This window comes from Gadus macrocephalus, chromosome 17 (assembly GCF_031168955.1).
Source record: "Gadus macrocephalus chromosome 17, ASM3116895v1".
NCBI lineage: Eukaryota > Metazoa > Chordata > Actinopteri > Gadiformes > Gadidae > Gadus > Gadus macrocephalus.
Window position 1 is genome coordinate 12,542,889 of NC_082398.1, and position 14,043 is coordinate 12,556,931.

General features: G+C 44.3%; 1 protein-coding gene across 1 annotated transcript in view; it reads left to right on the forward strand.

The window, feature by feature from the left end:
• ablim2 (actin binding LIM protein family, member 2) overlaps nt 1-13,838 on the forward strand; it is a 50,990-nt gene extending 37,152 nt beyond the window's left edge. Inside the window, 7 exon segments of the mRNA XM_060076544.1 lie at nt 120-173; nt 1,682-1,719; nt 2,015-2,123; nt 2,425-2,483; nt 4,475-4,555; nt 8,490-8,558; nt 10,670-13,838. Of these exon segments, the coding sequence (XP_059932527.1) occupies nt 120-173; nt 1,682-1,719; nt 2,015-2,123; nt 2,425-2,483; nt 4,475-4,555; nt 8,490-8,558; nt 10,670-10,783 (524 nt within the window). The 3' untranslated portion in view covers nt 10,784-13,838.
• The last annotated feature ends 205 nt before the right edge of the window (nt 13,839-14,043 follow it).

The following is a 14,043-nucleotide window of genomic DNA, read 5'->3' on the forward strand; positions in this document are numbered from 1 at the left end:
ACCCTTCTTGCTTCTTTTTCTATATTATTATTTTTTCCTTTCTCTTCTTTTTCTCCTACTTTTTGTTCTTCTCGGGCTCTTCCATTCTTTTCCTCTCTTGCCTCTCCTCCCATCTTCAGAGACTAAGGTCAAAGATAATATCTATAGAAAACCCCCCATCTACAAACAGCATGGTACAGTCCTCTTTCTCAACACTTCCTGGTCTGGTCTCTGTTTGATGTGGTGCATGACTTCTGTCCATCATCCCATCTGTCTGTCTTCTCATTGGTTCGTCTGTTCGTCTGAGCATCCCTAGTGCTCTTTTCCAATCGCAGGGCGCTGTTTTACATCAACCCTCATAACAAAGAATACGGCCCAACTCTCGATTCCTTGTTGAGTAGAGCTCAACCAGAATACGATTTGAAACTATGATTTGATTTGATTCAATTTGATATAATATGATATGAGTCAATTTCCGCTGTGAAATGTTTCTTCAAATGGTTTTGATCCAGCTGGCCTTTCAATCTGTGGTACCTTGAGCACTGTTCCAGAATCAGTTACCATCCACTTTAAACCACAAGGCTTCAAATGAACCTCCAATTTCCCACGTAAAACATTTCGAAAGATTAGAAGAATTGTCAAAACAATGCCGTATGCGTGCCTCTGAAGCTGGTAGCTTCATTTAGCCTCAAATCTTTTTTTGACTGTTATGTATATCCAACAGTCTTCCATTTTGTTTGTGGGAGCCACAAAGCGGCTTTGAGTGGACATTGATCTGTCTTTAGCCTGATACACAATATCCTATTGGGTCCTTCATAGAACCGAGAAGGTTACTGTTTGGGAGCAAGCAGCCGATTCAGTGTCTTCAACATGGACTGCTTTGACCTGCTCCGTTTCATCTGGCATGCCTGCATCCACACTTCCCATCTAGTGCCGTTTTGTTGTGTTGTTGCCGTGAACATCACCCTCTGCCATGATTATTGGTTGTCAATGACGTTGTACTTTGTGATATCAATGTTGCATCGATCTCGTTGCCCTCAATGACCTTGCAAGGGTTTCTGTGTGTGTCCAAAACTTTGTTGTTGTTGTTGTGGTGCAGTGTTTTTCTGTGTGCACGTTTTTTTGCCTAACCTGTGTTCATTACAGGTTGTTTTTAGAAAGAATCAGACTAGGTTAAGTTGGGGAGCATTTGAATAAGAGCTCCCATCTGCTTTACCCTAAAAAGGACAATGGTGATTTCATAAATGGCCGATACATACATGCACTTCTGGCATGGTTTTCTGTGTGTACTACAGGCCTGGCTATATTATATATATATATATATATATATATATATGTATGTATATATACTACTAGACAACAAGTTATGAACATTCATTGTACTTTCTCTACAAATCCCCAAGACCACCGTGTAGATTGACCTCCAATGATTCCTTTCTGCTCATTAAAACAATTCGACCTGGTCAGAAAAGGCCTATTTAAACTTTGCGATATCGATGCAGCTGTGAGACAAGCCTTTGCGCCTAGCTTATGTGCTCCTTCCCAGTTTAGTCGGAGCTCCTCCACTTCAGATGATGTCAGCGTGGTGTCACTGTGGTTGATTTATGCTAGGCTAGTGCTACGGCGCGAGGGAGCACTCATGGAGGCAGATGTGCGTGTCGCTAAAGCCACGATATCCTGTAACATCCGCCTGTTTCCACAGCCTCTAGAACATCGTGGCAGGATGGGGAGGAACCCAAGGTGCGTGTGTGTGTGTATATATGTGTGTATCTGTTTTACTGTCTGTTCATATACATTCCTTCGCATATGCTATTTCAAGACTTACCAGACACGCATTAATTTACTAACCTACTAACTTCCCATTTTTTTATCCATCTCTACATCTTCTTCCATTTACCTTCTCCTTCTCCATCTTCTTCGCCTTCTTCTTCTCCTCCTCCTCATTCTTCTCGTCCTTCTTCTTCTTCTCGTCCTTCTTCTTCCTCTTCCTCTTCCTCCTCCTCCTCCTCGGTGGTCTTCACTCTTCCACCTACAGAGAACCAGCTGGATGATCCTGAAGAACGAGATTGATGGACAGCCCGGATCAGAGGAGCTGGACCCCCGCAAGTCCACCTGCAGCCTGCCCACCGACATCTCCCAGCCCAGTGAGTAGCGAATCACAAGCGAGGCCTCTGTTTACGTCTATCCAATACAATTTTAGTGTTCCATTAAGGTGTTAGATGAAGCTGTGATTTGTTTTTCGCCATTGCCAAAGCGAAACAGGGCGTGGTTGCTTAGCGGTGAATTATTACCATTAACATGCTCCTGACGTAATGGGGAAACTTAATTTATACCATTGCTTCAAACATTCAGCGACTTAAACGGAAAATACATTGATTTGATTGAATGCAGTTTATTGTTTTGGGGACCGAGGGGGAAAACGTTAACTCTGTATTCTCTCGCCAGACTTCCCCTACAATAAATCGGCCTCCTTGCCAGGCTATGGAAGAAACGGAATATACAAGGTGGGCTGCCAAAGTTTCACACACCATCCATCCTCTGAGGCTCAAAATATACTCTCTGACTGTACCTAATAACTGCAGTCTATAACTGTTCTACATACCCTCCATGTGTAGTTATTTAGCAGATGCTTTTATCCAAAGCAAACAGCAAGGTAAGCGAGAAAAATCAAAGCATACAATCAAAGTTGGAATGGCTTCAAAATAATTTGTTATTTATGACCTGGGTGATAAAATAAACAAGCAGGTTTTTTTGTAGTGAAAGTGCAAACAGTTTTAGAAAATACTTGTCTCCACAAAAATAGGACAGCCCTTGTTGCCGCTCCAATACACTCTATAACTGTAAGGGTTTACATCTGCATTCTCATAAAGTCCTCCTCCGCTGGCCTCTGCAGTCGTAATCATAGGCAACAGTTTGTTTTGGACATCGACCCCCTCCACACATCTGACATTCATTCACAACCCGCTCTCTTTGATGGGTGGATGGTGATTTTTGAACGCATTCAAGGTGTGTTTCAAATTCAATGTCAGCCCGAGAAACTCGCCACAGGTATGCAGGCAAGGAACGCAGGATGGCGCACGTACAAACCAACATACACGCATTTACCGGCATTCAAACTACCCCTCAGACGGCTCGGTGTCTTTTATGTGTGTGTGTGTGTGTGTGTGTGTGTGTTTGTCATTTGTTTGCCCTCATGGTCCACATTTGGTCTGTCTTTCTGGGCCTCAAACGACAATGCCCAGTGAACTCCCAGCCTGAACTAGCCCCGAGTCTCCCTCTCGCCTGCGTCCTCACTGCTTACCTCATACACACTGCCGACCGGGCCTCAGCTCGTACGTGTCCAAGCCCGGTCGGAGGCGGGTGGGTCTGTGGGACGGGACGGGGTTTTGGGATGGGTGCGACCCGACCACATTTCCTTGGCTCGGAAAGTCTAGCGCATTCTGTGAGGTACTGGAAAGTGATCTCGTCTGAGGGAAATGTGGTGGGTCCGTTGTCATGGCGAGTGCGATTAATCCAAAGCACGCTAACGGATTAAATGGGGCCTATAAATATCGCTATCCGAAACTGAAGAATTCCCCCGTCTCCTTGTTAGGGAAGAGCTGTCGCAGGCAGAGGGTGCTGCCATGGCGTGGTCTGCCAATTGGTGGCATTATTGTTGTGTTTACCGTGTCCACCACCAGAGGGGGCTCTCTCAAAGTAATTTCTCCACATCATGGTCTGGTTTCAGTGCACAGTCCGAATGCTGTTTCTTAAAGTTCTGTCCAGATGTTTTGTCTTCAGCCGAGGTCTGTTAGCATTCTGGTGTCAGTTAATTAATATAAACTAGAACCTTCCAGGGGGAATGTAATAATAATTTTGGCTGGGCACAGTTTGTGTGTTGAAACAGAGAACTCACACTGTATGTATCAACGAATAAAGTAGTATTTATTCAGTCCATCTATGCCTGCCTCGCAACTCTTGCGCCACACTTGTGTCACTCTGACCCTGAAATATATCTCCAGACTTTTAGTTATTTTTTCAAAAACAATTGATGGAACCATTTGTTTTCAACCTTTGCTTGAACTGTGAAAAACAAACATTCCAAAAAGCTAGGAAAGTCAACAATGGATTCTGTGGAAAGAAACTACAACATTTGGCAAGAGGAAGTGTTAATACTGCATTACAAACTGCACACTCTAAACGAAATGGGTGCTCATACTACAAGATGTATCAGCTGTAGGATATAGTGGCACGAATAAGCGAACGGCTCTGTTATGTATTATAATACAAACAAGAAATATGGAAAGAGAAAAAACAGTGGTTCTTGTAAGAGTATAATTCTAGTACTACTTAATTCATAATTAGTAGCCTGGAAACCAGATCAATCTGGTAAACTATGTCACGGTTATAACTGAGTGGTAAAATATAACCAATATCCAATAATAATGTGTATTTCTGTCCGTGTGTGTGTGTGTGTGTGTGTGTGTGTGTGTGTGTTGTGTGTGTGTTCCTGCAGGCTGCGGAGTTGCCTGAGGATGAGGTAGACACCGACTGCAACAGCTGGGGAGGAATGAGAGGTAAGAAAACCACCCACTCACTCTCTGACTCACTTGGACCCTCGCTGTTTAACACTTAACTCTTCATCTCTGTCTCGCTCTTCATCATGCTAGGACCGAGTGTGTGTGAGACATATGATCCCTCCCCATCACCGCTTCCTTTCCAGCAACTACTGTGGCCTGATCTGGCCTGCATTGGGAAAGGCCTGCATTGTGCCAGTAGGCACTTCCAAAATGATGTCCCAGTTTACGACAGCGTTGAGTAGTTTCTCTGAGATATAGAAATACGTAGGGTATTTTAGCTAAAGGAAGGAGCATGCTTGTTTGCACCGTCTAAATGAGGTGCATCCGAGAGAATTTGAAGCGTCTCGGAGCCTGATAGTATAACACCAAAGTGTATGTGGAAGTGTGGGGCTCTGTCTGGCCAGCGGTTGAGGTCGATGCCCATGACAGAGAGAGGGTTAAGCCTGGAGGACATTTATAGTATAACACCACTGTGGTTGGTGTCTGGCACATTTAACATACATGTCATCGCTCATTTTAACACTCATACACAACTACGGTACTAAAAAAGTATCACACATGGGTCCTAAATAGAGTTTGTCCAGTTTGTCCATTCTGGGCTATTGCAAAGACATGGAGGTGCAAGATGGCGGCACCCATGACAGAGGACCTGTTCCCTATGTGGATATGAAGAGCTCATTCTAAAGGTGCGAACACACCAAGCGCGTACCTCGCGTACCATGTACGTGCGTAACGCAGCGAAAATGTTGCTTGACCATTTTGTGTCAAAAATGGTCAGATACGCGCGTACGCATACGCGCGTAGATGAGACCGCCCAAAACCCCCCCCCCCCCCCCCCCCCCCCCCAGCCTGTGGCTGCGCTGGATTTAGGAGTCCGAGGAAGGAAACCCAAACGCCGCCGTGTTTGGATGGATGATAGAGCTTGGATCGGGTTAGATTAAATAATCTCGGATATAAATAACAATAATCGGGTTAAATAACTTCACATGGTGTGTTTCCAGCATTCGTAGTGTTGATCAGCAGAGAAATAGTCCGCCAAGACGTTGAGGTTGCTTAGCAATCAGAGACTCTGTCCATGCAAGTGAACGGAGCGTTCACTCTTCGTCATAACTATCAAACCAAACATCCTTCACATTCACCGAGCGAACATTATGAGAGTAAAATGCACATTTCTCGCTAGAAATGTTTCCATAAACGCATTTAATGGCGTAACTATGTTACTATTTCCACTCAGAATAAAGAAAGTTGCCGGCCGTGGCTGCCATGGACATGGCTGCTCTGGAGTCCGAGGTAGGAAACCCAAACGCCGCCGTGTTTGGGTGATAGAGTTTAGATCGGGTTAGATTAAATAATCTCGGATATAAATAACAATAATCGGGTTAAATAACTTCACATGGTGTGTCTGGTGTGTTTCCAGCATTCGTAGTGTTGATCAGCAGATATATAGTCCGCCAAGACGTTGAGGTTGCTTAGTAACCAGAGACTCTGTCCATGCAAGTGAACGGAGCGTTCCCTCTTCGTCATAACTATCAAATCAAACATCCTTCACATTCACCGAGCGAACATTATGAAAGTAAAATGCACATTTCTCGCTAAAAATGTTTCCATAAAAGCATTTAATGGCGTAACTATGTTACTATTTCCACACAGAATAAAGAAAGATGTCGGCCGTATGCTTCTGTCCAAGCTCACTACTCTCTGCCAGTGACGTCGGGTCAAGCTCAACGCTGATTGGCTATTGCGGCGCGTATGAGCGTAAAAAGTTCAATTTTTTGAACTCCTTGCGTACATGTACGCGCGTATATGTGCGCGCGTATATATACGCGCGTATATGTACGCGCCTCATACGCCCCTACAGCGAGTAAAATGTTGCTTGGTACGCATGATACGCGTGTACGCACCTCATACGCGCGTAAACCAATGCTTCCCTATGGAAAAATTGCCGATTTTATACGCGTGGTACGCAGGTAACGCGTTTGGTGTGGCCGTACCTTAAGGTATATGTACGCGCGTATATATACGCGCGTACATATACGCGCGTACATATACGCGCGTACATATACGCGCGTACATGTACGCGAGGAGTTCAAAAAATTGAACTTTTTACGCTCATACGCGCCGCAATAGCCAATCAGCGTTGAGCTTGACCCGACGTCACTGGCAGAGAGTAGTGAGCTTGGACAGAAGCATACGGCCGACATCTTTCTTTATTCTGTGTGGAAATAGTAACATAGTTACGCCATTAAATGCGTTTATGGAAACATTTCTAGCGAGAAATGTGCATTTTACTCTCATAATGTTCGCTCGGTGAATGTGAAGGATGTTTGGTTTGATAGTTATGACGAAGAGTGAACGCTCCGTTCACTTGCATGGACAGAGTCTCTGATTGCTAAGCAACCTCAACGTCTTGGCGGACTATTTCTCTGCTGATCAACACTACGAATGCTGGAAACACACCAGACACACCATGTGAAGTTATTTAACCCGATTATTGTTATTTATATCCGAGATTATTTAATCTAACCCGATCCAAGCTCTATCATCCATCCAAACACGGCGGCGTTTGGGTTTCCTTCCTCGGACTCCTAAATCCAGCGCAGCCAGAGGCTGGGGGGGGGGGGGGGGGGGGGAGTTTTGGGCGGTCTCATCTACGCGCGTATGCGTACGCGCGTATCTGACCATTTTTGACACAAAATGGTCAAGCAACATTTTCGCTGCGTTACGCACGTACATGGTACGCGAGGTACGCGCTTGGTGTGTTCGCACCTTTAAGGTCACTCATCTGAATGGAATTACGCACAAATGAGAAAATGCTAGTGAATATTGTGCATGTTTCTATTCATAAATACACGTAGCCAAATCTGTTCAGTGACATGCCACCAGATTCTTCACACTGTACCTTTAACAGGATGTCCGTTGCCTTAAATTAATCTATCAGCTGAGAATATCCATTTATTTTCAATGTGTGATCCTTACAATGCTGTGCTTCATAAAAATATTATGCATTTTATATCATCTTATATCCTCTTTTTGTTGAGTTAGCTGTCTTTCTATTGCAATGTGAGTTAGCGATGCAGATTAGCGACTTGAGTTATCACGTAGAGCTTTGTGATTCAGGGACTGGGAGTCAACACATTCAGAATATCAGTGAAGTGAGGTCATTTTTCACACTTGCCAACATTTCTGACTAGCCACTTAAGGCTTTTGAGAGTTTGTGTGTGTGTGTGTGTGTGTGTGTGTGTGTGTGTGTGTGTGTGTTGTGTGTGTTTTTAGCTTTGTTTGTCAGTGTGTCTGTTTTAATAAGAATGTTTGTGTGTGTGTTTTGGTTGGTGCTTGTGTTTGTGCTTGTGTTTTTCAGTGTGTTTGTGTGTAATTTGGCGTGTGCAAGTGTTATTGGTATATATGTCTGTTTCGGTGTGTGTGTGTGTGTTTCAGTGTGTGCATGTGTTTGTGTGTATTTTCGTGGGTATGCCTGTTCATTTGGTGCGTGTGTTTGTCGGTGTGTGTCTATGTGTGTGTGCCAAAGCCTTAGAGAACAGTGTGCCACGGTGCCTCATAAAGAATTGTGTGAGCCCTTGTGTTTTGTTCTGTTTGTGCACATTAGTGCACGTTGGGGGAACCAGTTAACACTCTTACACAGTGCTCTGAACTCACTCATATTTAATATCTTATTCCCTTGTTGCCATAGAGATTAAGCCCACTTTTAACCTTGGTCTATTATGGTCATTTTAACGCTAGAAATAACTTGTTACATTCTAATGTTTCCTTGTTCTCTCTTCTCCTTCCTCACTGCCTCCCCAACCAGAATACAAGGTGAGAGTTTTTTCTTTTTTAGTTATACTTAAATACTCTTGGCTTGATCTTACTGTTGTGTGGATTTCAAAAGTTGGATTACAATGCCTACATTGTGTGTTTGTTTGTGTGTATGTGTTTGTGCAGATCTACCCCTACGAAATGCTGGCAGTGACCCACAGAGTGAAAGTGAAGCTTCCCCGAGATATTGACCGCACAAGACTGGAGGTAAGATCTCTTGCAATTTGCCCCGTCTCTGTTGTTTTTCTCTCTCTCTCTCTCTCTCTCTCTCTCTCTCTCTCTCTCTCTCTCTCTCTCTCACTCTCACTCTCACACACACACACACACACATCCAGAGAAATTTACCATGTAGAATCCCATCTTGTATTCACATGGGCGGGGTCTCACCAAGTTCTTTATCTCCATGGAAACCTGTCACATAAGGCCATTGGCAGAATTGTTGTTGATGCTTATGCTTTCAATGCCATCGCGTATACTTTTTCGATCCATGATGGTTTGAATTAGAATATGAATGGTTCAGTTTGAGACACTTGTGTGTTTCTGTGCGTGTGTGTATGTTTCTGTGTGAGTGTGTAGCAAGTCTAACTCCAATTACCCACTCTAATGGAAACAGAGAAATTGGAATGCGACACAATCACACACACAGCCGCTTGCGTTTTCAGCTGCAGAATTCACACAACGCTGAACGCTGCAAAACCAGACTCAAGATTTATGGCGGTTTTCTGTTTCAACGCCCTCAACAACGGAGGGACGCCAAAAATATACTTCAACGCAGGCTCCTCCCACCCTTGGTGGCAGCAGCCATGGTTTCTATGGAAACCAGATGATTGGCTGTCATCCAATGATGTTCACTTTTCTGCCAGGTGTCACATTAGTATAATGACAGCGAGGGAGAGCGAGAGTGAGCTACATAGGGTAGTGTCACTGTCGGCTACCAGTGTTATTTATGCTAACAACAAGCCGACATCCATCACTAGCATATGTGGATGTCTTTCGCCTATGTTCTGTGTTAGACCTTTAGTAGGAGAGTATTTTGTAATACCAGCCAAAAGGAGTCAGACATGGTTACTTTTTGGTAATAGTTGAGAGGTTCATCACTGTTTAAAATGCTTAGATTACAGAAGGTGGTCGGTTTCCCTCAAGTTTTAGCCCAGCATTAGAAACCATGTCCATTGCAATTCAGTCTCGATTTTTCTTGTTATTTACTATTATTATAAATTTGAACCTATTGACCGAATGCAGTCCAGTTCGCATGAGTATAATCTCTTTAAAACTGAAAATAAAAGCTTTCCAGCATGATCTGACGCCATAACTGAAAGATAATATAGTTATAAACAAACTTCCATGCTTTCCCCAGGGTAACTGAATTTCTTTGGGTTATCATTTGAGTGCTTTGGTTAGTAATGTACTACACATTATATTACAGGCTGTATAATCAGATTATCCAAACACTATGGCTCACCATGGTGACCAGCACATTGGAACACGTCATTTCATATTTCTGAAACACTGCCCACTTTGCCCTATGTGTGTGTGTATGAGTGTGTTTATGACTGTGTATGTGTGCATCTGTGTGCGTGTATGTGTGCATCTGTGTGTCTGTGTGTGTGGGTTTGTGTCGACGAGTAATTGTGTATGCGTCGATGTCTGTGTGTGTGTGTGTTTGTGTGTGTGTCTATGTGTGTGTCTGTTTATGAGTTAAAATGTGTGCATTTGTGTGTGTGTGAGTTTATTTGTTTACGTGTTGTGGCAACCCGGCAAGGTGAGCGAACCACCTCCTCCCAAACAGGACACAATTTCACGGGGAAAAACCAAAAAGGCACGTTTTATTCCAAAATCAAACAAAAAGTCTCTCGCTGAAAAAAAAAAAGAACGTAAAACCTGGGAGGAATCGACAGTCGTATCCCGGTCTCTCCGGTCTCTCCTTGCCCGAGCCACATGGCTGACAGAGCCACTAATAGGGGAGAAGCAGGCTATTTAAGCCCTGCTTCTCCACCTGTTCCTCAGATTCCTCTGCATCTCCTTAATTGGCCCCGGCTCCAATGCCCTCAATAGCGCCATCTGGGGGTAGACTGCTTCCAGGGGACGTGGGCTGGCTCCGGGTTGCCACAGTGTGTGTGTGTGTGTGTGTGTGTGTGTGTGTGTGTGTGTGTGTGTGTGTGTGTGTGTGTGTGTGTGTGTGTGTGTGTGTGTGTGTGTGTGTGTGTGTGTGTGTGTGTGTGTGTGTGTGTGTGTGTGTGTGTATTGATGTGTGTGTGTGTGTGTGTGTATTGATGTGTGTGTGTGTGTGTATTGATGTGTGTGTGTTCCCTCTCCAGAGGCACCTCTCCCCGGAGGACTTCCAGCTGGTGTTCGGGATGACCCTGGCCCAGTTCGACCGCCTCGCCCTCTGGAAGAAGACCGACATGAAGAAGCAAGCTCGTCTTTTCTAAATAATCACCCAGACCCGCCCACAAAAATCTCTCGTCCCTCTTTGTGGATGCCTCCCCTGTGCGAGAAAATAATAATAACAAGGGGGACACAAAAGGACCCACCCGGAGAATATCCCTACGTACCAAACCCCTATGTATGTACGCCCCCCCTCGACCCCTCGCCCTCACCTCGCCCCCTCCCCACGGACGGTACCGCCGTTAGATTGCGCCGTGCACCTGCATCAATCCCCGCCGGGCCCCCTGTCTCCCACCGGCCAGCGTCGCCATGACGACCGTAAGAGGCTCCCTGTGTGCTTCCCCCCCGTATGAGCCTTGGCCCGACCGTGTGTGTGTGTGTGTGTGCTTGAGGGGGCGACTGGCGCGGAAGTAGCGGGGAGGGAGTTCGGTGGGGTGGGGGCTTCATTTGCATGGCCTGTGTCACGACCCCCCCCCCCCTTGCCATCTTCCTACCCCTTGTAACCCCCCCCCCCACCCACCCCAGCACACCCCAAATTCACACGCACACACACCTCCCATGCTTGACATAGATATGTGTTGAAGCTGCCTTCTCTTCTGCTTTTGGCGTGCTAGCGTTCTGACAATCCTCTCCTATGCTAACCTATGCCAACCACTCAGGGTGAACTACCCGTCGAGCTCACCTCGTTGTGAATGAGCTGACCTGGTTAAAACATTGTCTGTAGTTTACCATGGCCATGAGTGTATATATATATATATAGATATATATACGTATATATAAAGAGCGCTCTATAATCTAGTTTAGACTACCACACGTGCTACAAATAATGCTACACAAGAGTAGCATGATTCTACGTAAGGTTTGCATGATGCGACACGAGAGTTGCATTATTAGTCAATATGTGAATGTGTATGGGAATGCATTACTATTGTAAATAAATGTATATTGGAATATGCTATCATAAACTGTAAAACGTGGTACTATGCTAGCTACATACATGTGATTAAAGTGAGGCTAGCATAATATTCAAACCTTAATATCAACACCTAAATTGTATGAAAACGTGGTACTGAATAGTTGTTATTCCCTAACCCTGAATACACGGCCTACTGCATATAAACGTGTTACTAATTCACCCTGAGTGGTAGGGGAGATTGTCAGAACCCAGGTATTCTATTGCGCTTCATATCTTTTGTTTTTATTTCTTTATCGTTCTTTTTATTTTAAAATGAGGTCTGTGTCATTGTATTCTCTCAAGCGTATCAGATATGCGGTTCTGCCTTGTTGTAAAGGTGTCTCTCTCTTTCTATCTCTCAACTGTCGGCCATCTTGGCTCTGTTGACCTGACTGTAGCATGTTTCCTGTCAGGCTCTAGACTTGTATCTATAGATAACATCATGAATCACTTTTAAGGGAGTAGAAGTACATCAAGTATGAGTTTGTTGTTCTATTTGTGTTATGTGCAATGACGGCATACTGAACTTTGAGCTCAGAAAAGCAGTTATTTGGTTGTGTGTGGAAAGGCTGAGTCACACTGATGCATTTGCTTGTCTAAAAAGGCCAAAATGGAGGCAAGCTTGCGTGTATAAATAATAGAGCAATGTGTTTATAAATAGAGAAATACACAGAGGACCGATAGGTGGCCTAGGCATAGGAGATGGGAGATCACAAATACACTACATTTGAGTGTATATCTATTTCATTTCATTTAGAATTGCAATCATCGCAGCCCTAATAATTTCATCAAAACTCTTTAATGAAGGGAACAGTGCACTCGCGGTTTTATTGTGTTAAGAGACCACCATGACAGGGATAACAAACAGCACATGTTTGTTATCTGTTATCTTGAACCTCTATTTCTAAACATTTCAATACTCTAAAGGTATCTTTATTGTAAGGGTTAGGTTTTGTATTGCCATGTTATTTTCTAGTACTATGGGATGAAGGAGGAGGAAAACAAGGGGGGGGGGGGGGGGGGGTCTGATAGACATGAGCCTGAGAGGTCCGAGGGCGGGGGGGACGGGGGACGGGGGGGTCGGGGGTCTTGTATCTTAACACAAACACACACTAAGCCTCTCCTAAAGCGCCAGGGAGGACGGGAGAGGAGAGAGTGGAGATGGAGGACCCAGGAGCTTTGGGTTGGTTGACCCCGGTTCCCCCCACAGCAGATGAGATAGCGGGTCGGGAGGGGTTTCCACAACAGGACTCTGTTTGTGAAACTCAGGGCTTTTGCGGGGACACTCGTGTCAAAAGTGTAAAAGTTTGAATTATTTTTATAAGCTATTTTTGACTTTCTTCCGGGAATCGGCCGACGCAGCGAGAATCTGTTGAGCGAATCATGATTTTGTTTTGGTTTGAGCTGAAAACAAAAAAGAGTCTTCCATCCTCATCACACCAACGGCTACGACAGTGCTACTATGTGTCTCCAACTGATGTCTTGCTCGATTGCAAACTAGATACTCCAATACCGCTACTATATCCTGTAAGAGGGAGGCTTACTTGTTAATATGTTGGCTGCTTGTGAGCAAATGTTATCCCAAGCTTCACATTCGGGCTTAGCTGACATATCATCGCTTATGTGTTTTTTTGTGTCCCAGTCAGACTGACTAAGTCCATGAGCGGTCAGAGCACCTGTAAGGGGCATGTGCGGCGGTGTGTTTGTGTCGAACCTCCTCCTTGTGGGGACGTACATTGGAATGACAAGGTCCCTGCCTACGTCCTCAGATGCAGGGTGTGTGAAAATGTGTGTGATCTGATTTTGTGCCCATTAGGTTTGTTTGAATAAAACAAGCCATTTATTATACTGTTATACACATTTATTTTTTCTGTGGTTGGATGAAGAAAAGTGCCCAGCTCTGCTGCTTTTACGTTAGGTATTTATTTATGTCCAGGAAGGCTAGGATAAAGAGGATGAATCGATTGGGCCCCTGGCTATGGTGTTGATGATTGGATAGGAATGGAAAACGTGGAAAAATTTCCTATATATCCTTTTAATCTCAGTAAATGTATTCGATCAAATGTGGCTCTTCCTGCAAGTAACATACTTTCTGTCTGATTTCTAACATTCATCTCCTATTAAAGTGCTTTAATGAAACAGGACAGTGGTGGCGTGAGTGTTTGTACTGATTTTCTTTTTCTGTACGTTACTCCCATTATGGTTTCATATTATGAAACTGAATTAATGTAAGTTGAGAGTAGTTTTACAATAGGGCTACACCCGGAAGTTGACTTTTTTGACTTCTTAAATGGTTATTATTAAATAAAAACAAGCAGTGTCACATCCATCCATGGAATATGTATGGTG